Genomic DNA, 25,521 nt, shown 5'->3' with positions numbered 1-25,521 from the left:
GCTGTGCTGAAATTCAAAACAAACAAACAAATTACATTTATCTAGACATTTTCTTTTTGTACTCACTACAAAATATAAAAGTAAGATATAAATTAAAATTTACTTACCAAAGTGACAAGAAATATCGTAACTGAGATACCAAAACTTAAAGAGAGTGAAATGATTACAAAGCATTCAACCATCAGTTGGGTGTCTTTGCCATTAATAAGTTTACACTCGAACAAAGTGTGACTACCGCTGAACTTAAAGTGACGCTGGTCTAGTGACTGGCCTTCACATTCACCTTGCCCTTCATTGGATTTAATAGAAACAATTAAACAGCTATAGATAAATAAACTGATAGGATTCACATATGAATCATAATATTTTTTCTTGTACTACCACTTTAGTGGGCTATGACAATTTAGGGAGGTGGTGTGCTGTTCCATCGTATCGAAAATGTTCAAAAACGTTTCACTAGCCATTGTACACCGTAATTCAATAGAGAGGTAAGTGGCATGAGTTAGTAATGTTAAGAGGAGTATATTTTTCATTATAAAACAAATTCTGAAGATGATTAGACTTTGATCGGAACACTTATATTTCTTTAATTCTTAAAACCTAGATAGTAAGGTTTTTTTGTTATTTCAGACATACAAGTTTTTTTTTTTTCTGTAACAAGTACAAGGGATATATCTAGAGTTTCAGTTTCATGAAAAAGAATTAAAGGAAGAAAAAATATTTTAGTTGAAACTTTAACATTTAGATATAATTTATGGTGATATTACTTTTAGTGTCACATATATAATTTTGGCATTTAAGAAACTAACCAAAAATACAATTAAAATGGATTATGCAAAATTCAGGTGTATGTCATTCCAAGTTGTTAGTTAGGTGTATAGCACAGCAGTTCCTACACTTGAAATAAATTCTTTTGAATAGCTATTATAAATTTTCACCATTTTTTGGAACCTAACAAAAATCAGTGCACGACTTAATGTGCAAGTTTTTTCCACTAAATGTGGATTATCACAATAATTTGTCTGGACAATATATATACATTCTGATTTCTTAAGATATTATTAGTTATTTAATAAAACCGTACAAGACTGATACTTCTAGCACCTATTCCAAGGAAGAGCAAGCCAGTCTAGTCCAATACCAAACTCAGAAGTACTGTGTATGGTAGTTGAGCAAACAACTATAGTTATTAGACATGCACATTTTTTTTGTTTGAATACCATTACACGTTATAATTGCTTTACAATTAAATGTATATTTTTAACATTAAAATGTAAATAAACATTTTCTTCCAATTGGTTACATAAGTCTTGAAAGATAGTTACTCAAATTTAACCTTTCTTTTCCATGGGCACTTTTAAGATTTTGTAAATACAGCTGAATTTGTATACCCAAGAGGAATTTTCAGTAGGGGAATGAACTACTCATTCACGATTAATTAATTTACTGTATTGAAGATAACACAGTATAAGAGGGAACCTTTAAAAAATAAATTATTGTATCAGAAACAAAATTTAACATAAAAAAACTGAAATCAAACTAAATAAAGAAGTTAATAAAAATGTTAAATTAAATGAGGAGAAATAGTCTTAGAGGGACTGGTGTGCCCAAGCACATATTTAAAAGGTAAAACAATATTTTCAAGGAACACCACATAGAAAGATCTGTAAAGCACACCAGCCCAGTTGTGTATACAGTGAGAATATAATAGCAAGTTTTGTGCCACAATCAAGTAGTGACAACATCATTGCATATATTCTGTAACACAAAAAAAAAAAAAGACTAAAATAGTAAAACAATAAGAGTGATTTTCACGACATGGTCCACAAAGACTTTTGTTTTGACATACTATAATGTAAATTACAACATAAAGGTAGAGAATTTAAAAGAGAAATGGAAACTAAAGTAGCTTTGGTAGACCTGTCATCCAGCTTATTTTCAAGAACAGCAATATTATTAGGAATTCATAAACAAATAATATGTAAAGCATTGTAAGTTGGATGACATATGGATGTTAAGGGATCATTTGGTACTTTAAGTCTGCTCTTGTATACCATACATTGAGAAGAGTAAAATTTTACACCCATTCATTGATGATTTATTTTTCAAGTAATTATACGTTTCCCTCCTAAATTCCTGTTAAATTCTGGCCTCTACCCTTGCCATTCACAAATCGCTCCATAAGTCTGTCACCCTGTTAGAGAAATAAAACTGTAGATTACCTTGTATTTTTTGATATCTTAAATTTCTTTCCTGTTTTTATATTATCTTTAAAATGTAACACAAATAAATTAGAGGCATTAAAGCAATTGAATTTAATAATCTTCTATTTATTTCTTTTGTTAATCAGTTAAGCTATCTGGATAACTTTGGTTGGTAATAGAATTGTTTTAATATTTTGTTGTTCTGTGAGAGAAACTAATGATTTACTCAGTAAACTTAAACATTTCATTACAGGCAATAAGAAGATTTATCAAGTATTTATACGTATGATTTGCTCTTATTTTATTAACATAAATATTTCAATTATGTTGTTACTATATGAACATTATTATGCTGTTATTCAACTAATTACAATATAATGTTTTTTGTCATATAAAAAAGTAGTTATTATTCTAAAGTGATAATTTAATACACATTTACGTTTTTAATTATATATTATAATGTGTATTCATAGATTGTTGTTCTTTTTGAGCAATCTGAGTTTTCAATCAAATTTCCACAGCAGCTCCAGTGACGATGTCCAGGATGACCACTATGACCATGACCACACCCTTGATAGCCACCTGGAAAAAGAGGATTCTAAAGTAGATGTATCTTACTTGAGACAAAGAACAGTATAGAGAAAAGTGTCATTCTACAAACTTTGAAATATGTTCAAGTAAAAATATAGCACAAATATTTTATAAAAACGAAAGTGAATGTAATATTAGTACACCTAAGAATTCCTATAACTAAGTTAACTAGGAATACTATCACAAGTAACAACATCCTTATCAATAAATAGGAAATACCAATTCTAACATTAACATACTAACAAATGAACAAACAATTAATTTTGTATTGGTAAAATAATATATTACCAACAAATGAAGAACAGTGGTACAGGTAATGATGTTCTTCTAAACAAACAGAGAGAGGGACACTTCACTGAAAAAAAATCTTCAATAGAAATAACAGATGTTAACATATAATCTCCCAGAGGATCAGGGATATGTTTACAGAGATACAGATCTAAAATTGGTTCAGTTATCTGCAGTGAACAGACTGCAGATAAGCCATTGTGTAGCTTCATATGAAAAACAATAAATGTTCAAAATAGAGTTCAGTTGAAGAAATCAGAATGACTTATATTAAATATCAAACATAACAACACCCATAGAAAAACAACAACAATGTACATAAAAGATCAAGCATTAACCTCCCATCTATATATACCAGTACAGATAGATCATTTTTCTGGAAAACACAGAATCAAAATTATGTTGATACACAGACCAACAAAATTTACATTCTAGAAATGTATGATAATAGAAATAAATGCTATAAAATGCTAACAAAGTACAGATAAAAATGCTGAGAAAGCTGACTAAAAACATAAGGAACTATTAGAATATGCAAATTAATAACTGTCATAATTCTGAACCAATGGGCATTGAACGATTGGTTAACATAGGCACATAACCTACAGTCTGGAAATACTAAATTATAACTTTTTTTTTTTCACACCAGTATTTTTCAACTGAATTTTTTTTTATATTAATATAACTCATAAATTTTAAGAGAAACATGTTTAACACACTTATTCCAAAGTGGTAATACCATATTATTTATTTGTTATTTTATTTTCTTCTTTACTTTGGAAAGCAATCACCTTCCCACAACTGTCTGCAAGCAGAGGAGGGTGATATAGATGTGGAATGTTGTGGGTTTGAATACCCACATCTCACCCTCCTAATTTCTGTCTATTCCTTTGATTATTTTATCATTTAATAATTCTTTACATGAGACTGACAAAAAGAGGTTAAGACTGATAGACGGTGTATCCCCACCGTAATTTGGGTCCCACTACATCAGTAACCTTCAAAACCTACAATGGTACATTTTATATCCCACATTATAGCCTGTACCTTGGGGAAATTTTTTAGTAGTGTAGCAGCTTTGTTTTTTGTTTGGGCTTGTTTTGTTTATAACAAATTATATACATACACACATATATATATATATATATATTTTTTTTTTTTTTTTTCTGGGCAAAATTACAGATTTTTCAGACCTGCCCATATGTGCCTATGACACTAAATATATCAGACTTTCTTGGTAATTCTATTTTATTAAAAGTACATGAGGATGTTACCTATGTAATAAAAACTTGAGACCACATTTTATTTCACCCTGTGGTACTTCAGACAAATATCTTTAAATACTGCAACCAGACAGTAGACAAAATATTGAATCTATATTTATAAAGTAAATATAATTAGGTTTTTGAAGGAACCAGTCCGCACATCACAATTATTCTTCATTAATTTTTCTAGTTTTCTCTGCAGATTTGCAATACTTAATAATTATTAATTATATTAATATAATAATTAATAAATAATCAGTATGTACAACCTCGTATCTAATAATTTATTAAAAGGCATCTGCCAGGTGTTAGATTAGCTCCAAATCTCTCCAAAACTTTAACACCTTTGGTGTACAATTTAAAAATCCCATTAAGAATACGTGAACCACAGATTTAACAAACTTAATGAATGTTTCATTATTAACTTCGCTGACGAAAACGAGAAAAGTTTCATATGTATTTATTTATTGATGTAATAAATTCCAGTAATGTTTAGCCCTGACTAAACTAAAGCAAAAACAACAAACGCACACAAGATACACTGTTAAATTATTTCTACTGAATATAGATCATTCTTAATAACGGCTAGAGTACTGTTCTAACTTTGAAACAAGTGGGCTTGTAAATTGCAGAGTCGGCTGTTATAATTCTTTTCTATTGTTCCAGAAATTCTGTCTTTAAAAAAAGTACCATTGCAAATATGGATACTAATCGACCTTGAATCGGTCTTTACTAGTTAATCCGCTAACTTAACACCGTTTATATTAATCTTCTCTATCCAAACAACTCTCGAACTAGTTATTTCTTTCACCATCAAACTTAAGAAATCTCCGTTCACGACACTTTATCAAAAGCTTTATAAACACTAAATTATACCACATCCATTTTATACCCAAGCCCGGGGTAAACGTAAACTTTCAAAGAAATCCAGCAAATTCTCAAGACATGATCTTTCCTTTCTAAATTTATGCTGCTCTGTGATCGAAACTTGTTTTGTTTTTGAATTTCGCTATCTGTGCTAGCCGTCCCTAATTTAGTACTGTAAGACTAGACGAAAGGCAGCTAGTCATCACCACCCACCGGCAACTCTTGGGCTACTCTTTACCAACGAATAGGGGATTAATCGTCACGTTATAACGTCCCCACGGCTGAAAGGGCGAGCATATTTGGGGCAACGGGATGCGAACCCGCGACTCTCAGATTACGAGTTGCACGCCTTAACACGCTTGGCCATGCCGGGCCATGATCAAAACTCGTATAAATGCTGTTAAGAAATTCTTTAATTATAGTCATCGTAATCACTAAAGAAAGGCTTAAGTTAGTTACTAGTTTTTTGAACACTGTTTTTATCAATTTGTTAGTGACAGATCCACAGTCTTCAGGCACGCCTCAAATACATTAATTTAGTTAATTATTAACAGATAAAACAGCACAGAGCGACTAATCAAAACTATGTTAAAATATACCAACAATTTACCTACCTGAGTGTGAAGTCTTGGAAAAAGGTATGTGCTTACAGCGAACCTAACGTGTTTCAGAATGCAAATAATCTGTTTGGAGACGTTACGTGAACTAAACTATATTATACTAGAATTATGTTTTAATTAGTTTGAGTGGTGACAGCTTCTTGGGGCTTAAGCCTTAAAATCTCTATGCTGGGCAAGTTCTGGGAGGAGTTAAGTTTCATAATTTTTCCCCTGACTTCTTGGCTTTCTTTTCAACTTATCTGAATCTTTCAGGCCCATGACCATCATGTTAAACAACGTACATAATAGAGGTGTCGCTAGGTGCTTAAAATTGTCGAGGTTTGGGGCCTTGTCGGTATGACACCAATTATGGTTTTCTGTTCTGAATTTACACGAAACCTACTGGGATTTCGGGCACTGTTAAATAGAATTGGAATATGTGCCCTGTGTGCCAGCACTTAAATGCGCATCTGTCAGTGAAGTACACCTTTTTGGAAATTAAATCACTTAATGATTCAGCGATAATCTTGATGGCTTATGCGAGAAAAATTGTTTTATATACTCATGGTTGACAAAGCGTAGATAGTCAGCCCACTGTGTAGTTTTGCAAGATTGTTATACACCGTATTCTTTCTTGATACTAGTGTATTTTAATACATAAGCAACCATATAATTTGTAATAACAATTATTACATACAATGAGTTATATACAAAAATTTTGCAAACTTACAAAAATATTGAGTCTTCAATGTGATTCGGAACTTCCTGGGATCACGATGAGTGAATTAATTTCGAGTTTATGTCGGCACAATTTACTTAACGGGGAGCTAGCTAGCTCTTCGCTGACTGCACTTAATTTTTCACAGCTAAAGTTATATAATGTTTTCCTAAAGATACTAACATCCAATGCTAATCCGTTGAAGTTAAACGGTTTGTAATGTTCGAAATCTGTAAACGATCCTGGTCAAATATCTGTAGTTTCCCGATTAATAAGCGTTTATCGCAGTTATAGCTTCCGAGGTATATAGTATACAAATTGTATACAGCAAACCAATAATATATACCAGGGGTCAGCAATCTCTTACCGCACAGGGGCCAGAGGCCATGTCTGTGAGAAGATGGAGGGCCATATTAAGTTACAAACATGAATTCATTTTAGGCCACCACGGGCTTGTTGGATGTGATATTTCGTTTGGGGACTTAGGGCCGGATGATTTCGGCTGGCGGGCCGTAGGTTGCAAACCCTTGATATATACTGTCTCTGGCGCATAGCGTTGGTTAATTTTATAAGCGTGATGCAAGCTTCTACAAATTTCAGTCTGCACAACAATACTGGCTTTTTACATACACATATACATTGTTGATTATTACACTCGATAAACTTCTACAACTAATGAATAGAGGAGAATTTCGCAACACAGGTTTAAGAGTATCAGTTACGTACTTTCCAAATATAAATTTAGCTTAAACAAAGTCGATCTTAAAATAAATATGTAATTCTAAATCCGTTACACATTCCCCTGAAATCCAACTATTAACTCATATGACTCAGCTATATTAAAATGACTTTGAATATCTAAATATGCAAGCCATGTAAAAACAAACCACAGTCGGTATAAATTCATGTTGAAATGGAATCTATCAGAATTAAATTTATAAATTGTTTGGTAATTTGTAGTTATTGTGATACCGTCGAAAACCGATCGATTTTGAGAAAGGTATGCACAGTACTTTCTGACACAAGATATTCATAAGCTCAGGTCTTAAAGATGTGTTCAGATTGGGATTTAGAACTTGCATGATTGAGGGTATCGTTTGTACTTACTGGCATTGGAAAACAAAGAGGTACTTATCAACTTGGGAAAACAAGAGCAGAATCGAATGCAGGGACTTGGTTTGTAATGATGTGATAAAGCTATGAATTTTTTAAAATTATAACATATATAATCATCTGCACTTAAACACAAATAATTTTGAGCTATGTGAAACTGGGATATAATGTTCAGAACTTTTCAGATAAACATTGCAGCTTTTTTTTCATAAAACAAATCTCGTAGATAAACAACCACCATCATATAATTATTATTAAACACACACACAAAAAAAACATAATGCATTCAGAGGCACAGCGGTATGTCTGCGGACTCGCACCGCAAGAAACGGCGTTTCGATTTCCATGATGGGCAAAGCCCAGCAAGCCCATTGTGTTTAGTTCCCAACGAACAAACACAATATCAGCTTGTTTGTTCATTAGCCGAAGTTAATTTTCTAATCCAATTATAACAAATATATTGACTAACTATTACGCATGACTTCCTGTCTACCTCCTTTCAAACACATTCCTGAATTTATACATAGAAATCTTCCTTGAAACAACTCGTAACTTATTGTCTTCCATGTTAGCAAAACAATTTTTTTTTATCTCGTACACTTTGAGTTTTTGTTTTTTCCTACCCAACATACCTGGGATTTTCCCGTTACAAGCACAACGGGCGTCTCGTGAACCTCCACTTGAACAAAAGGAACAACAGTGATATAGACCAGAGTGCCTTTTTCCAGGCGGATAAACAATCAGCGGAAACGGACTTCCCTAGGAAGAACAAGGAATATATCTGTACTCACTGTAGTTAATGGGTTTAATGGAAATAATCGGATTTTTTATTTGTATTATCCATGGTTCAGTTTATCAAATGTGTATGTTCTATTTTATTTTCGTATTTTTTAAACTAAAATGTGTACTTAAGTAAAATATCACGTTTTACTTGTTAACGTATTTGGATGTTAATACTTGGATTTAACCAGTTATTGTTATTATTACAGCACGTCTATACAGTGTTTGGGATCGGCGATCACGTCCGTATACAAGTTAAATACGTATTGTGGTGTTTGTATTGAATTAATAACTAATTCAATAAACTGAAGTCATTTTATTATTAAAATAAATACATATTTCGCATAAGTGGTTATAATTATTAAATTATTACACTGTTTTGAGATCGACTGTGGGATTGTCTGAATAGATGAGAATTCCAACAAATTGATTCACTGTTTTATTGAAATATTCGTATGCATGATTTTTTTACTTATGTCAATGGCACTATGTAATTAAATTTGATATATTTAAAGATTTGGTGCTTAGTAAGAACACGTACACAATGTACGATAACAATACAGGGAGCAAATGACTTTAGCTTTGAAGCCACTTTCGTCTTCTATATATATTTTATGTTATAGGATGGGGTATGGGGCATGATGATTAGGCCAGTCGAGTCACAATCTCCGGATCGATGATTCGAGCTTCCGTCACGGAACATGCCCTTACAACCACGGAGACTTTAAAATGTTACGTTCAATCCAATTAGTCTTTAGATAAAAAAAGTAGTCCAAGAAGTAGTGCTGAGTAGTTTTGACTAACTGCTTTCCTTCTAGTCTGGGCCCCACATGGTCAGGTGATTAGGGTGTTTAAACTCGTAATAGGAGTGTCGCAGATTCGAATCCCCGTCACACCAAATATGATCGTCCTTTCAGCCCTGGGAACGTTATTACCCTGCGGTCAATCCTACTATTCGTTGGTAAAAGAGTAGCCTCAGAGTTGGCAATGGGTGGTGATGACAAGCTGCCTTCCTTCTAGTCTTACACTGCTAGATTAGGGACAGAAGGCGCAGATAGCCCTCTTATAGCTTTGCACGAAATTCAAAACAAATCAGACCAGTCCATCCATATTATGATTCTAATTAAAGAATTTCCACCAAAGGAATCTTTTCTTAATCCACTGGATTATGTTATTGTTTCATCCTCTTTACGTGCTTTTCATAAACCGTTAATATGAACAAACAACTTTCAAAAGCCCAAAACGCAGAACTTTATAAAAGCTGTTAATAGTAGAGCAACAACGTAAGTTCCTGTTCATACTCGGATGCGAATTTAGACCGGTTTTACACCGGTTCACGTGAACCAGTCAGAAAAAATATAACTGCATCGATTATAAACATTTCAAAGGTTTTGTATCCATTTATTTTTAATAAAGTGCTAATTCGACCATAGTGAGTTCCTGAAATCAATACTGAACCAGTGTTTAGTTTCATGTTGTAGCCTCTTCTTACCTGTAATCCAAGAATATTGAATAGCCATCTGTAAAAGATGTCGATCCTCTGTTTCTTAGCAACAAGCTCAAGCGATGAGAATATAATAACTTTATCTATAATAGGTAACTAAAGAATCAGCAAGGCAGGCAGTTCCTCGGACAAAACTGGCAAGACGCAGAAATCATGTTTCATTACATTACACCTGCAGGGTAATTTAGTCTTCCAGTCATATTAAACTGAAATTAAACCGTAAAACCTTTTTTAAAAACATACTGGTTAATTTATTAGCTGATTAGAGTCGGAAGAAAATCGTGTTGTATTATTAGTAAATTTTGTGACTTGGGCCTAAATCAAAACTTTGACCCCCTCTACCCCGCTACTCACAAACTTCAATTCAAAATAGACAGGTATTTTTCTGAACATTTTAAAAGGCTTCTAACAACAAAAAAAAAGAAATAGATAAACCGCTGTTAAGTACAGATTTCTGATTCTCGATTATTTAGTGGGCCAAAATTTTGATTTGGTCTGGGTTTTAGGCTACGCTGTACTTTTGTTGGGAGTTCTTTATTTAAATGGAAGCACAAAACTTTTAGCACATTTATTACTCACAAACTTCAATTCAAAATAGACAGGTATTTTTCTGAACATTTTAAAAGGCTTCTAACAACAACAAAAAAGAAATAGATAAACCGCTGTTAAGTACAGATTTTGATTCTCGATTATTTAGTGGGCCAAAATTTTGATTTGGTCTGGTTTTGGCTACGCTGTACTTTTGTTGGGAGTTCTTTATTTAAATGGAAGCACAAAACTTTTAGCACATTTATTCTAAATGTGTTACCTAAATATGCTTGAAAATAATTCGTGGGTTGAAGATATATGGGACATTTTATACAGCTGTAGACATTTAGTGAATCAGTCAAGCTACAAGACTAGATCCCCCCTTCAAACTTGTAAGTTGTGGAGCAAATGGCATATTGATTTGATGGAGTCTTTCCTTTTTGGCATTGAGGCCCTACAAAGATGCCATTTTCGTGAAATACAGTGGTGTCATCATGTTAAATTGACCGTACGAACACTACAGAGAAAGTAGCTTACTGACTTGATATTAGTAGTGATGCTAGGATAGTTGTAATGAATGTAATGGTGTCTTAGGTCGTTCTTTGCTTTTACGCAATATATTTATGTTAATATCTAACATACTGAACTATTTTAACAGACATATATATTCGGCATTTATGGGTGTTGACAATGAAATCTAGACCTCAGTAGCCTTTAATGAACGTCGAATGTGAAAATATGCACATCATTTAAGTTTTCTCAATTTTTTTGAATGTGTTAAACTTTCATTTTCTTCAAACCAATAGATGAAGGAAAGCTTTCTATCATCAGATACTGTGTGTCTGTGTTGTGCACACGTGGAGCTTTCTGGAAACGACAGGATGTTTCCTTTGCAAAATTAGAAAGCTGCAGATTTTCCTCGCTTTAACTTTATAAGCAAATGAATAGAGATATGAAACCTTTGTTTCATTAGTTGAATATCGATTGCTGTGTTGTAACATCGTTAATTATTTGACTGCTCTTTTGGAAGTTTGCAAATACAGATGGATCTTTCTGTAACCGAACGTAAACTTGTTCTGTAACAAAGAAGAAACAAAACCTTATATATTGTACAAGAAAAAATTTATACTGACCTTAATATCTTGTCCGTTCACTCTCACATGTAGCCAAAAGTGACCGGTCTGGGTCATTGTGAAGGTCATGATATAAGAACCATCTTTTTGAGCTAATACTTCAACATGTTCCTGGCAACAAGCTGTGCTAATGAAGAAGTAGTTTACGAATTAATATTATCTCTATCCTTGTGTTATAACAGTATATATTTTTTATTATATTTAAATTTAAAACTATATAATCGCTCAAGTCACATGGGAACTTGAAAGCCAAAGCATGTTTCTTTTCCTAAAAAAAAGTATTACAAAAGCTGATAAAGGGTTTATTGTGAATTTATCATAAGCTTACATTTACTGGGTATATGTATTTTCTCTGAGTTTCCTCTTAATTTTTTAAAAATGAAATATGGCGATTTGTTACTTACTGGAGCTAGTAGATTTGACAGTTCTGCTCTTCCTTCTAATGTCTAATTAACTAATATAAAGACTTTCAAAAGGAATGGTACCACAGAATAACGGTACCACTGAATTCAGTCTCAGACTCTCCCAAACTTCGCAGTTTTTCCTCAACATCAGTTAGATTTGCCATATGGTTACATTCATAATACTCATAAGTCTATTGGCGTGTTTTGAAGGTTTTCAGGAATAGGCCTTTTTTTTTATACAGGAACCATTTAATAGCGGGACTTGCATATTCCTCAGCTCAATTTGTTATTTTAATAACAAATTTTAATAACAAATTACTTCTTATTTTCGGGGATTATATACTCAAAATTAAAAGTTCTTTCGTTATAACGATATACTTCAAAATATGCTTAATTTCAATCTGTAAATGAACTAATATTAAAACTATCTCTTTTAATACCTTCTGAATGCTACCCTAAGTATAGTAACAGTATTATTACAGGTTTCTCTGGTTACATAAAGTTCATGACTTTAGGGGTGGTCAGTGTATTTACTCTTTATATTCATATTACTACTGACGACACTTATTGCGTTTTAGAAGTTTTTTGATACTATTTATTTCATCGGGAAAGTTATCTCACCTGCTTATAATTGTGTAAGCACGACTGACAAATATTTTAACTAAACTTAAACTTGTAAGATGAAACAAGAATAGATTTTCAAAATATTTGTTTTTTAAGAAAACATAAACAATATTTTAATGGAAATAAAGTTTGCTGGTCCAATAACCAGTAAAATACCCAGAAGAAAAGCGTCCACAAATCAACTGTAGAGTAAACTTCACTTAACCTTTCTATGCGATAAGTGTAACAGAATGCCATAACAAGTCAAAACATAAAATACGGGTGATAATTCTGTTAAACTTGGATGTTTCTGTTTCACAACTTTAAAGTCAATCCATACGCCCATAAAAGTTTCAAAGGATGAAAGAACACCTGTTCCTATATTATAACATTATATTATAATCATATATATATATATTGTTTTACGTATTACGATTTTATGCGTTACCAGATGGGCATTTTCAAAATCGTACCTTCGAATTTCAATAAGTTTATCGAATTCTGAAAGAGCAAACGACGTGGAACAAAAGTTGTAACATGCGTTATAATCCAAGTTTCATGCGGTATCATTTGTGTTATTTATTCAATGGAAGATAATTTGTTGAAACTAACGAATAATTAGTATGGGTACAAGATTAAACTTTATAATGGATAGAGACCCGAGTGATAGCGATAGTTCGACTAGTTTACATAATTAATTTTTTAAATGAAACGTCAGTTTAAACCCATTATTTTACCCTTTGTAGAAATATTCGTAACATCAAATGTCTGCATATTGCTAATATAATATTAAACTATATCCTCCTCTATGAAATGAAAATATCTTTAACACTGATGAAATAACGCATTCTAATATATATATAAGAACGTAATAAAAGTATGGCTGCATTGTATGTTCGCATATATTTGTATTTTCATACCTGATACCTGAAAGGTCAGTTTCCTGAGCGTTCACATGTTGTAAAATCAGCTGTTTGGAAAGTTCCAGGGAGAACTGAGATTTCCTTAGCGTTGACTGTCTGGAGTCTGTGTTGTTAGTAAAACGACGTAGTTCAGCTTCAATGTTGGTCCTGTTGTGAGTCACGGGTTTATCTTCCGAGTCTCTCACGAATAAGATTACTTCCGTCTTATGGTGAGCTTTTACAGTTTGTAAACCTTTTGATAAACAAATGAAAAGTTAATGAGACAATCGGCGATTGTATATTCACCACGAATCTGATTTGTAACTGAAATAAAACAAATCCTACATAATATCCATACTCATATATACACTACATGGCCAAGAGTTTGTGGAACACCCCTTCTAATTAGTGGGTTCGGCTATTTCAGCCACACCCATTGCTAACAGGTACATACATCAAGCATACAGCTATAAAATTTCTGTGGACAAACATAGGCAGTAGAATGGGTCATACTGAAGAGCTCAGTGACTTTCAATGTGTCATTGACATAGGATGCCACCTTTCCAACAAATCAGTTTGTCAAATTTTTGCCCTGCTAGAGCTGCCCTGGTCAACTGTAAGTGCTGTTATTGTGAAATGGGAACGTCTAGGAGCAACAACAGCTCATCCACGTAGTGGTAGGCCACACAAACTTACAAAACAGGACCGCCGAGTGCTGAAGCGCGTAGTGCATACAAATTGTCTGTTCACAGTTGCAACAATCACTATCGAGTTTCAGACTGCCTCTGGAAGTAACTTCAGCACAAGAACTATTCGTCGAGAGCTTCATGAAATGCGTTTCTATGGCCGAACAGCAGCACACAAGCCTAAGATCTCTCTGCACAATGCGAAGCGTTGGCTGGAGTGGTATAAAACACACCGCCATTGGACTTTGGAGCAATAGAAATGCGTCCTCTGGAGTGATGAATCACGCTTCACTATCTGGCAGTCTGACGGACGAATCTGGGTTTGGCGGATGTCAAGAGAACACTACCTGCCTGAATGCATAGTGTCGACTGTAAAGTTTTGTGGAGGAGGAATAATGGTCTGGGCCTGTTTTTCATGATTTGAGCTAGACTTTTCAGTTCCAGTGAAGGAAAATCTTAATGTTGTAGTATACAATAACATTCTAGAGAATTGTGTGCTTTCAACTTTGTGGCAACAGTTTGGGGAAGGCTCTTTTTTATTTCAGCATCAAAATGCTCCCATGGACAAAGCGAGGTCTATTAAGACATGATTTGCCGAAGGTGGTGCTGAAGAATTTGGCTGGCTTGCACAGAGCCCTGACCTCAATCCCATCGAATACGTTTGGGATGAATTGAAACGCCGACTACAAACCAGATCTTCTCGCCTGACCTCACTAATGCTCTTGTGGCTGAATAGGAGCGAATCCTCGCAGCAATGTTTCAAATTCTAGTGAAAAGCCTTCCCAGAAGACTGGAGGCTGTTATAGCAGCGAAGGGAGGCTAAATCTATATTAATGCCCATGGTTTTGAAATGAGATGTTCAAGAAGCACATATGGGTGTGATGGTCGGGTGTCCACATACTTTGGGCCATGTAGTGTGTCTGTATTAGTAATTCAAGCTCATTTCTATCACAATTTCGTAGACAAATATTGTTATCTTACTGTGATCGAGACCATTTATCCAAGTTCATCGAAATTAGATGTTGGATATCATTTAACTACTATAAACTATAAAGTTTTACGGCAAATAAAATGACTTATTTCATAAAGTCATTTAGAATTTCAGCAAAGTAATGAGTAGTTGTTTGTTGTTAAATATGAATACACATGAAGAGTAAGCTGTCTGTATATATTCTTCTCACAGTGGGTATCGAAACCAGATTTTTGGAGTTATAGGCTCATTGAATCGCCTCTAAGCCAGTGGAAGCGCAAGACAAAGAATGGTCTGCAACTTGTCTGATTAAAATTCAAGCATGTAAAAGTGCAAATCATCTAAAAAAATAAGTTATTTGTCAAGTACTGCTGCGTTAAGAAAGGCAATACTTATGAGTATTGTAAACCTTTTGATAAACAAATGAAAAGTTAATGAGACAATCAGCGATGTGATATTCACCACGAATCTGATTTGTAACTGAAATAAAACAAATCCTACATAATATCCATACTCATATATACACTACATGGCCAAGAGTTTGTGGAACACCCCTTCTAATTAGTGTATTAGTATATAATATAATATCATGCTGTTACATGATGTTATGTAACTTGTTTACGATGTTAAAATCGTAAAACATTTGAGAAATTATGCAAACATGAATAACACGTTTAGAAGTTGACACCTGTATATGAACTACTGTCATTCAAAACTATCGATGACGCCAAATCTTTAGCAAGATTCTCAAATCATTAAAATAAATTTTGGGTTAAAACCCAAACTAAAATATGGTGTTCTTGTTTAACTCAACTACTTGTTTTCGATTAATTACGAAGCTATACGATGAGCTATCTGTGCTGTGCTCGTCACTGTCAGCAAAAACCCAGTTTCTAACGTATGAGCCTTTAGATTTGTTGCCGTGCCACTGTATGAATCTTTAGACTTGCTGCTGTGCCACCGTATGAACTTTTAGACTTGTTGTTGTGCCACTGTATGATTCTTTAGACTTGTTGCTGTGCCACTGTATGATCCTTTAGACTTGCTTCTGTGCCACCGTATGAGCCTTTAGACTTGTTTCTGTGCCACTGTATGATTTTTTAGACTTGCTGCTGTGCCATTGTATGATTCTTTAGACTTGTTGCTGTGCCACTGTATGAGCCTTTAGACTTGTTGCTGTGCCATTGTATGGTTCTTTAGACTTGTTGCTATGCCACTGTATGAGCTTTTAGACTTGTTGCTGTGTCACCGTATGATCCTTTAGACTTGTTGCTATGCCACCGTATGAGCCTTTAGACTTGTTGCTGTGCCACTGAGTAGAGAGGGACATTAAATACAACTAGAACTAGTTTTGTTTTATTCCAAAATCAGCAATAACAATAAAAAAAGAATATAGATCTGTAGAAAGATGTCAGAATGGTTTGATCTTGTTGTTTGTTTTTGAATACATAATTTAAAATGTCGTTAATAATTTTTACGCATTTTGTACAAATTTGTAAATGCAACAATCGTTTAATAACCCGCATTTTATTTATGTGTGCTTGTGTGTGAAGGGCTCAAAGCCAGTTTTAGTGAATGCTTAAAAAACAACGAGAAGTTACGTTCTCTAAACCAGATATAACGTACTCTATTTTCAAGTTTCCATAAAAAAATATAGTTTTTTCTTTTTTTATATTTCAGCTAAACAAGCCAATCAATAGCTGTAATAGGTGATATAATGCCGTTCGAAATTTGAGTCTCGCTTAAACAAATGTTCAACTGAATTAGTACCACACACACACAAACCTTCTAAAATTAAAATCAAAACGAAAGTGATAAATTTATGAATAATACATACTCACCATTGATAAAACACCGAGAAGGACATGCAATCTGTGAAGAAATCACGCCGTACAAAATGTACCCGTTCATGCTATCTGCTTCTTCTTGAGATAAGAAATGTAATTCTGGAGTTGCGCGAGGTTGTAATGGCGGCTTGAGACGGGATAGATGGCACAGACGTTTCTGGACTACGTTGTATACTCCCATTACTTCCGGGATTTCTCCTTCTTCTAGGAGCTCTTCTACGAATGTTTCCCAGTGATTCAGATCCGAACAAAGTTGATCTAACTGTACCCTCTGTAGTCGTAGTACCCGTTGTCGGCCAACTTCTATTTTCTGAATATGTTGGAGTAAATACTGGTGGTGGGCTTCAATGGCTGCCATGTATTGAGAAATAAACGTCTCTACCTCGTCTCGCGTGTGTTTAATTTGTACGTGAAGCTGCTTTTCGACGTCCTGGAGTTTTTGAAGTGCACTTTGAATATCGTTCTTCCTTTCCACCACACGGGTCACCATATTTTTTAAGAAGTGCGTTTTACTTTCATAAACGTTACGAAGATCACTTACTTCGTGATCCGCGTGATTGTCAAGCTTGCAGTTGTCACATAACACATGTTGACACACTTCACACCAACTCGTGACAACTGAGGACGTGTGAAGCAAACAAGTGTGTTTTGTGCGTCCGGTAAAAACTTCCTTCTTGCGTGCTTCCTCTGAGGTCCACAAAGTGTGAGACGAACTCTGCTTCTGGCGACGATGAGCCTCTGCACAGAATGAGCACAGGAATGCAGCACAGTGTTGACAGTAATTCGTTGCTTCAGCTGACACAGTGCACAAATCGCATTTAAACGGTTTCGATGTACTATGTAAATTGTCTGCTGTAAGTTTACGCTGAAGGAGATAATTTGGAGTCAATCCACGAACGCCATCCCCGTTCACATCCACCATACTGTGACAGGTAGGACAGAGCACTGTAAATGCACGGGCGGACCTGCCATCTCGGCAACTTGATTTTCTCCAAGTCAAAAAATGTCTTAGACTAGATTTTGTTTTCTCGTACTCGGAAGCTAGACCACCTTTCGAAGATAAACGAGAAAGGCTGTCAAGAGAATGTTTTAATATGTCATTGCTTGCAGGCCCTAAAGGTTCTAACGTAGTCAGACACTCGGTACAAAAAGTGTGAAGGCAAGGTAAGAGTCGTGGTTCTTGGTACTCGCGATGACACAACCCACAAATAGTCTGATGTTTTTCTGTTCTGGGTATGAGGCTGGACATTCTGTATTATTATACAATCGTGTTTAAACAAAACGTATTAGAAACAGACACGTAAAATATAGCTTTAGAATAAGTTTTGTGCAAAAAAACTCTCCTCACACAATTTTAAAACACTTGACAGTTAGTTACTGTGTTGTAAAATCATTTCAATCATTTCTTTATCTGTGCGTTAACTTTAGTTTTCTTCTGAGCAAGAAACTATGACATAATAAATAATTGAAGTTCCTAGCTCATCAACAATATTTTTTGTGTTTTTATTTAGAAAGTTTCTCTATAAATTAAAGAAATTTGAGATAATTTTCAGTTTCAAAGTCATACGATATTTCAGTATTCGTACTCAAAGGTATTTGGTTTTCAAATAACTAAGTCTCAAAATTCCGATATATTTATGCCAAAATAACACAATTCAATCATAACTCAACTATATAATTTTATTACTAATAGAGCACGTTCCCAAATTTTCAAAAAAATCTAAAGATATGAGTGAAACCTGAACGAAACGTTTAAAGATCATTTGCCGATTGTAAGCCTTGCAGGAGAAACTTGTCTTGGGATTTAAATATCTGTAAAATTCTGATACGGTTTAACATTTTAATAAACATATTGTTTCAAATTTATACGGAAAGTAAGTAGAAATATGGTTTCGCAATTAGATTGGATATTAGAAGCTACTATTAGGTAACACAAGGTCCTTCTTTATGTTTCTTAGAACGGCTGGTATGGGTATTAACACTTGTTGATAAGACAACGTTTTGACCTTACTACGTCATCTTCAAATATGAAAGAGAGATTTTGCAAGTGATCATTTCCGGACACATGTCTTAGGGACGAGAGTATAAATGGGTACGGGATTGTATGGGCGTTGCAGTTGAATGTTAGGTTATTAATTAATTTTAGGTATAAAGGTGTTCCTTTAAATCTGTTTAATTTTGGTTTTAGTTGATGTTTAAGTAGGGCTTCTCTGATTTTGCGTTTGTTTATATTTGTTTCCTTACTTAGTATCTGGGTGTTTTCTATGGTTATGTTGTGCTTATTTGATTTGCAGTGTTCAAAAGCGTGTGAAGGTGTTTTTTTGGTTCTTTGAATCTAGTTTTCATTTTTCTTCTTGTTTTTCTAATATGGAAGTCGTTGGTAATTGTTGCGTTGTATTTTATAAATAATGTTGGTGTTGAATTTGTCAGTGTAATTTTTACATAGCATGGACTTTAGTTTTGTACCTAGTTTTTGAATAAATTTGGTGTTTACTGGAATGTTGTGTTTTATTATAAGTTTTTTTCCAAATGTTGGTTATTTTTTCACTGATATCTGGAACATATGGTATGCAGCAGTATAAGGTTTTGTAGTTTGTCGTATCTTGGGGTTTATTATTGTGTGTTCGTTGTTGATGTAGGTGCATGTGTATAATTGTTTCCACGGTTTTTGAGGAAATTTGTTGATGTTGATGAAGTGTTGATTTTATCATTAATTTTATCAGGTGAACATAGTTTTGTGGCTGTGTTTATTTGGTTTCTTAATATGTTAAGTTTTTGTTTTGTCTCATGCGCTGAGTCAGTATGGGTAATTTTTCTGTGGATTTCTGTTTTGAATTGTGTATTAGTTCTAGTGATCTTGAGGTTAAGAAATGCTGTTTGGTTAGTTTTTTTCCTATTTACAGGTGAACTTAATGTTGGGGTGTATCGAGTTAAGGTGATTGAAAAAAAACTAAGTGTGTGTTCTGTAGATGTGAATCCAGCAGTTGTATCATCAACATATTTGTACCAGTATAGTGGTGGGTGTGAGGCTGAAATGATCGCTCGAGATTCAATCCGTGTCATAAAAATGTTGGCTAGAACTTGTGACAGAGAACTCCCCATACTTAGGCCATTTATTTGTAGGTAGTTTTTGTTATTGAACATAAAGTTAGTTTTGGTGGTAGTGAATTCTATAAGGGTTGCTGGGGATTTGTATCAATGGGTTAGGGTCTTGGATATAAAGTTCTAAAGCTATCTTGCAGGTTTCAGTTGTTGGAACTTCGGTGAAGAGGGAGATTACACCAAAACTGGCCACTAAGGCTTTATGGTTTAGTTGATTAATAAAATATTTAAAGTTAAAAGAGTCTTTGGAAAAGGAGCCTGCTGATGTCACATATTTAGAAAATGCCCAGACCATATATTTACAGCGGTTTTAGTTAAATAATTCGTAGGTCGACTTTATGGGTCGTAGTGGACAATCGGGTTTGTAAGATTTGTGTAGCTGAATAAGATGATGTATTATAAAATTTAAAGAATGAAGATGTGTTGGAGCAAATTAATTTTATGGAATGGGTTAAACCGGCTCAGTAACGGTAAAACTCTGTATAGTTAAAAGGTTTACTGACTAATACATGTAATACAGAAATCATCCCATGTATGTTTACGTGTTGTGATGTTTGAATAATGCAAATTTAGAATGTTTTATATGTTAATGACCTAAAAGTCACTTTCACAGCTTGATTTAAATTAGAAAATTTTATGACAATCCATTAAAGATTCTAAAGAAAGGGAGGTAAACTTGAAAAACAGAATAAATAAAAAAAACCTATACACTGACGATAGCGCCTACGTAAAACGTAGCAAGCAACAGTGTCTACATAAAAAAGGTAAACCTATACACAGGAAATAGTGTTGACATAAAAAGGTAAATCTACACACAAACAATAATGTCTACATAAAAAGTTTAATTTTTTATAAGCACAGGCAATAACATTTAGGTGTAAGACGTACACCCATACAAATGCAATATTATCTACATTGAAAAGTAAACCTATACACACGAAATTGTGTCTACACCAGCTATCTTTACATATCAGTCAGATCTTTCAGATTTTCTATAAAAACACATTATTATTACCTATGAATCAAAAGAGAAACTTCATGAATAGAAGTACTAATTAAGCTCACAAACAAATAACTGCAGAAGTCGTATAGCAGTCTCTTTCTGTAACCCAATATATAAATTAAATAATGATTTATCTTTACAAATGCGAGATTACTGCTGTAATCTAACCGCTTGTGATAAATGTAATATGATTTTACTGTGTATTTCATATTATGTTATATAATTCTATTCTCTCGTATCGAGCTAATTTTCAGCAGTTAATTTAAAAAAAAGACCGTTTTCAATTCAGATATCAGAGGTTTGCCTGTAAAATCTCCCGCATGATTACATATGAATAATATCCTTAATAACAGGGACATAACAGGAAACCTCAATGTTAAAACTCCTCAATATAAACAACTCCTCATTAATACAAATGCACTACAATACATTCAATACTCAACTTATTTTCTTCAACAGACAGAAATATTTAATTTAATGACTCTGGCAGTAATCTACGTAAAACTAATGTGAATGAAATTATATTATTATAAGACAATTATTTTGATACTGTTCAGGGCTAAAATAGCATTGATGTCACACAAAATGAAACCAGGTGACACTACAAACAATTTTCACAACACTTCAACACAAGACTGATATAAAACACATGAGTAGAATGGATTCAGACTGGGTCAGTACAGCGCTTTAGATGTCGTCATGCAAAAACTCAAATACACAGTTGACAAAAAAACAAAACTCATGTCTGTTACTTCCCCCAATATGTAATTCCCACAAAGTCAGACACTGTACCTGAAGATGTTGGTGGATTCTTCCACAGCAGTACGAAGAGATGTGAGGACTTCGTGAAAATCGTCTAAAATTTCTTCCATCTCATGCAGAAGCACAGAATATCATAATCTCATTATTTTTATTTATTTGTCTTTCTAATGTAACAACTTAAAACTCACATAACTAATTTTGTTGAACTTCTTATTATATATCATTAAACAAACCCTTCAAATCTTAAGATGAATGAACATTTTTTAATAATTTACATTGCATTATCAAAAGTATTGGGACAGCACATTCCTAATAAGTAACTGGACACTCTCGACTGACATTACATTTGAGCCCTATAGTGCATTTTTGCGTAGCTTAGCAACTTCACAGATCTGTAGGTAAGATACCACAAGAAAATAGTTCATCGTCTTGCAAAGGCACTTTTCTATCCGTCATTAATAGTATGAGTGTCTGGTATATTCCAGCATACCTAGTTTTAACCAAATTCATTTTTGGTGAAGAAACGGAAGCTCACTGGACGTACTAATGCAGGTTGTGAAACATTGAACGGCTGTCCAAAAGAAATTACTTTTCATTCAGTCTATGTGGACTTAGAACACATTTTGCGAAATAAAACCCATTATCCATGGATTTAATAACATCTCGGAAGAGCAAACTAACACATCCACTGAGCAAAAACCAAAAGCTAGATTTCACGGATGATCAGTTTTGGATTGCGACAATTAATGTTCAGAACATACGTTTGGCAATCTGAATCTAAACAACCTTTCTGGGATGTGACTAACAGAAGAGATAAATCTCAAACTTTACGAAACTTGGATTTGTTTTACAAGATCCCTGACAGCCAATTCTATCAAAGGTGCACCAATGACTGGTAACAAGTGTTCTTAACAGAAACTAGGTCGTAATGAGCAACAGAAGTGGAACCACTCTCTATTAATGTTATATGCATCAACTAAACATGACACCCAACTCTCGAGGTAGGCTGTGTTAGTGCTTTTAGTAACATAGTAATGTTATAGCATAGGTTTTCATAATATTAACTTACAATGATGTGTTTCGTTAAAAGTAATTAAAACAGTACTAAAGTTTAACACCTAAATATACAAATATAATTATTCAGCACTGATATGAACAAATGACTACAAGACATATGTATATAACAATTGGAGTTAGTTAGCGTGGTTTCACACAAAGAGTGAGAATAATCTTTCTTGTGTCCAACTTGGTGTCAAAAAAATTCGGTGTAAGTAAAGTAGAACTAGCTGAATAGCATTATTTTCAGTAGAAAAGTACACGTCATCTCTCTTCGCATTTCGAGGAAGTTGTTTCTCCTAAGAGCGCGAAAGATTAATGAAAGCAGTGTTCTATCTTCTTTCTTCTTTTTTTTTTTTTTTTGGCCACGTGCCACAACACTTGACGGTTTCAGGGCATAATGTTTCTCATTAGGAAAAATATCCAAGGGCAAATCAATAACAACAACAAAACAAGGATTTTGTTAACAGGATATGGTAACACTGAAATGTTTCTTTAAATATCCCTGAACGGATGTTTCTTTCAAATTAACACATCAACACTTCAGTCTTCCCGAAAAAAATGTCTTAAATGAAAATAAAACAATAAAGATGTTAATTATTGCCAGAAACCCAAATTTACCATATGTTTTTAAGTATATATGATATACTTAGCTTGTAAGCCTACTGTATTCGTAATCACTGTCACTTTCTGTGTACATATACAGTATATGTTATCTGATGTGCACCATGTTTATGTTATATGATTTAGCTGACTTTCTGTAACGTCTTAGGTTTGATGTTAATTACGTTTCTTTAATACCTTAGGCTTCTTGTTAGTTTAACACTGTAGGTTTCTTATTAGTTAAGTTCCTTTAACACATTAGGTTTCTTGTTAGTTAAGTTCTTTTAACACCTTAAGTTTGTTGTTAATTAAGTTTCATTAATATCTTAGGTTTCTTGTTGGTTAATCTCCTTTAACACCTTAAATTTGCTGTTAATGAAGTTTCTTTAAAAATATATGTTTTTTTAAGTTCCTTTAATCCCTTAGGTGTCTTGTTAGTTACGTTTTTTTAACACCTTGGGTTTTTTTGTTAGTTCAGTTCCTTTAATACATTAGATTTCTTGTTAAATAAGTTCCTTAGATTTTGCTTTTGTTGTTTATATATTCCAATGATTTATGAGTGCAAGCAAAAACAGAATATGTATTAAGTTGTTAACCGTACAACATCTGCCACGTCCAATGTCATCACGCTAGTTTTAATACAACAAATATAAACTATAGCGGTCTAGGCTTTACATCTATCATGAGTTACATAAACCTCAGTTACAGTAGAATCAACTAGATTACATAAGTGAAGTGTAATTTAATTCAGTTTAATTTAACTCACTCATAACTCATAATAGTTAAACTTGTGCTTTTAGAGAATGTTTGTCATACTATTTCGTTAATGATAAATCATCGTTGTTTTGTCAGCTGCATCTACAAGTAACCTAAACAGTCATCAAATTATCAATTGTTCTTTTTTATAATAGAACTTTTACAGTTTTCACTTCTTGTAATAAACGCTCTACAATTTGGTAAACTATAGTTAAACAAAAGACGGATATACCTGTTTAAATCACCAAGGTTTTGTCCTTTCTTTCTTTTACTATAATTTACCAAACCTTCTGCGTGCTACCACTATCATTGTTATTATCAACTACTTGGTATTTACTGAAGAAACGTGGTAACATTCAACTGTTAGAACTGAAATAATCAAACAACAGCTACTGAAACTCAGAGTAACATACATACAGTGGGAGCGAAACTCGCTCGAGCGGCCCTGATTGTATTAAAATATTTATCAGCGGGGTATCAAAAGAAGTTGTTATTAAGTTAGGAAGAGGTCATTCGACCAGCTGGTGTAAGTTTAATAGATCGATAAATCAAAGTGAAAATTAAAACTCACGTGCTGTCTTTTGTTACTCAGTATGCGCAGAACGACCAGGTTATTTTTTTACACTAATTGGGTGGGCCCGAATACACACAGGTTTGATTCGATTCTGTCGAAACCACTAGTGGACCAAGATAACACGCAGGTTTGATTCGATGCTACACTTTTCTGTAGCACATCCTTAGTATCACGTTAGAGTCTGCTTTAAGAATCAGTTTAACAATGGTCTCACGCTCCTGTTTTTGCTGATGTGTCAAGCACTAATGCAATTCCACGAAGCTAGTCGGGGACGAATCTCACAGGCCCACTCACCCAATCTAAACAACCAGCTATTATTACACATGGAATCGTTCATCCCTACCCTAACTTCAGCAGCAACAGTATTGAGGTCAAAGTCCTGTTTAGGAAACTAAAAAGGCGCCCTCTTTTATCAAATACCTCTAAACGATAAGGTTTCAGCTGTTTCCCAGAAACATCGTACTTAGATTACGTAATAAGTGTACATTTCAAGTATTACACGTGCGATACGTTGGTTTAACATCTAATGTAAACATTGTAATTAGGGCGCAAGATAAGGGTTTTCCCAATATAAATAACATTTTTTTATCCGTTTGATAAACTATAGTTATAAACATACTTTTCATCAAATAACATACTGCGTTTTTAATTACACTACTAAAT

At 33.7% G+C, this 25,521-nt stretch overlaps 1 protein-coding gene across 9 annotated transcripts in view; it reads right to left on the bottom strand.

The window, feature by feature from the left end:
- The window catches only part of LOC143251937 (E3 ubiquitin-protein ligase TRIM45-like), a 73,655-nt gene extending 48,428 nt beyond the window's left edge, over positions 1 to 25,227 (bottom strand). The window contains exons 1-8 of one of the 9 annotated variants that reach the window (XM_076503314.1): positions 24,856 to 25,226; positions 21,900 to 21,979; positions 16,997 to 18,252; positions 13,518 to 13,752; positions 11,591 to 11,717; positions 8,278 to 8,404; positions 2,644 to 2,786; positions 557 to 2,194 (exon numbers count right to left, since the gene is read on the bottom strand). In XM_076503314.1, the coding sequence (XP_076359429.1) occupies positions 2,659 to 2,786; positions 8,278 to 8,404; positions 11,591 to 11,717; positions 13,518 to 13,752; positions 16,997 to 18,252; positions 21,900 to 21,979 (1,953 nt within the window). In that variant the 5' untranslated portion in view covers positions 24,856 to 25,226 and the 3' untranslated portion in view covers positions 557 to 2,194; positions 2,644 to 2,658. Of the gene's footprint in view, positions 1 to 556; positions 2,195 to 2,309; positions 2,787 to 8,277; positions 8,405 to 11,590; positions 11,718 to 13,517; positions 13,753 to 16,996; positions 18,253 to 21,899; positions 21,980 to 24,855 lie in introns of those variants that run through there. The other 8 variants (XR_013028747.1, XR_013028748.1, XM_076503313.1 and 5 more) reach the window with 8 other exon arrangements.
- Positions 25,228 to 25,521: the final 294 nt, after the last annotated feature.

The sequence above is a fragment of the Tachypleus tridentatus genome, chromosome 6 (genome assembly GCF_004210375.1).
Source record: "Tachypleus tridentatus isolate NWPU-2018 chromosome 6, ASM421037v1, whole genome shotgun sequence".
In the NCBI taxonomy this organism is placed as follows: domain Eukaryota; kingdom Metazoa; phylum Arthropoda; class Merostomata; order Xiphosura; family Limulidae; genus Tachypleus; species Tachypleus tridentatus.
The sequence above is the reverse complement of the archived record's forward strand: the minus strand, read 5'-3'. Positions and strand labels throughout refer to the sequence as shown.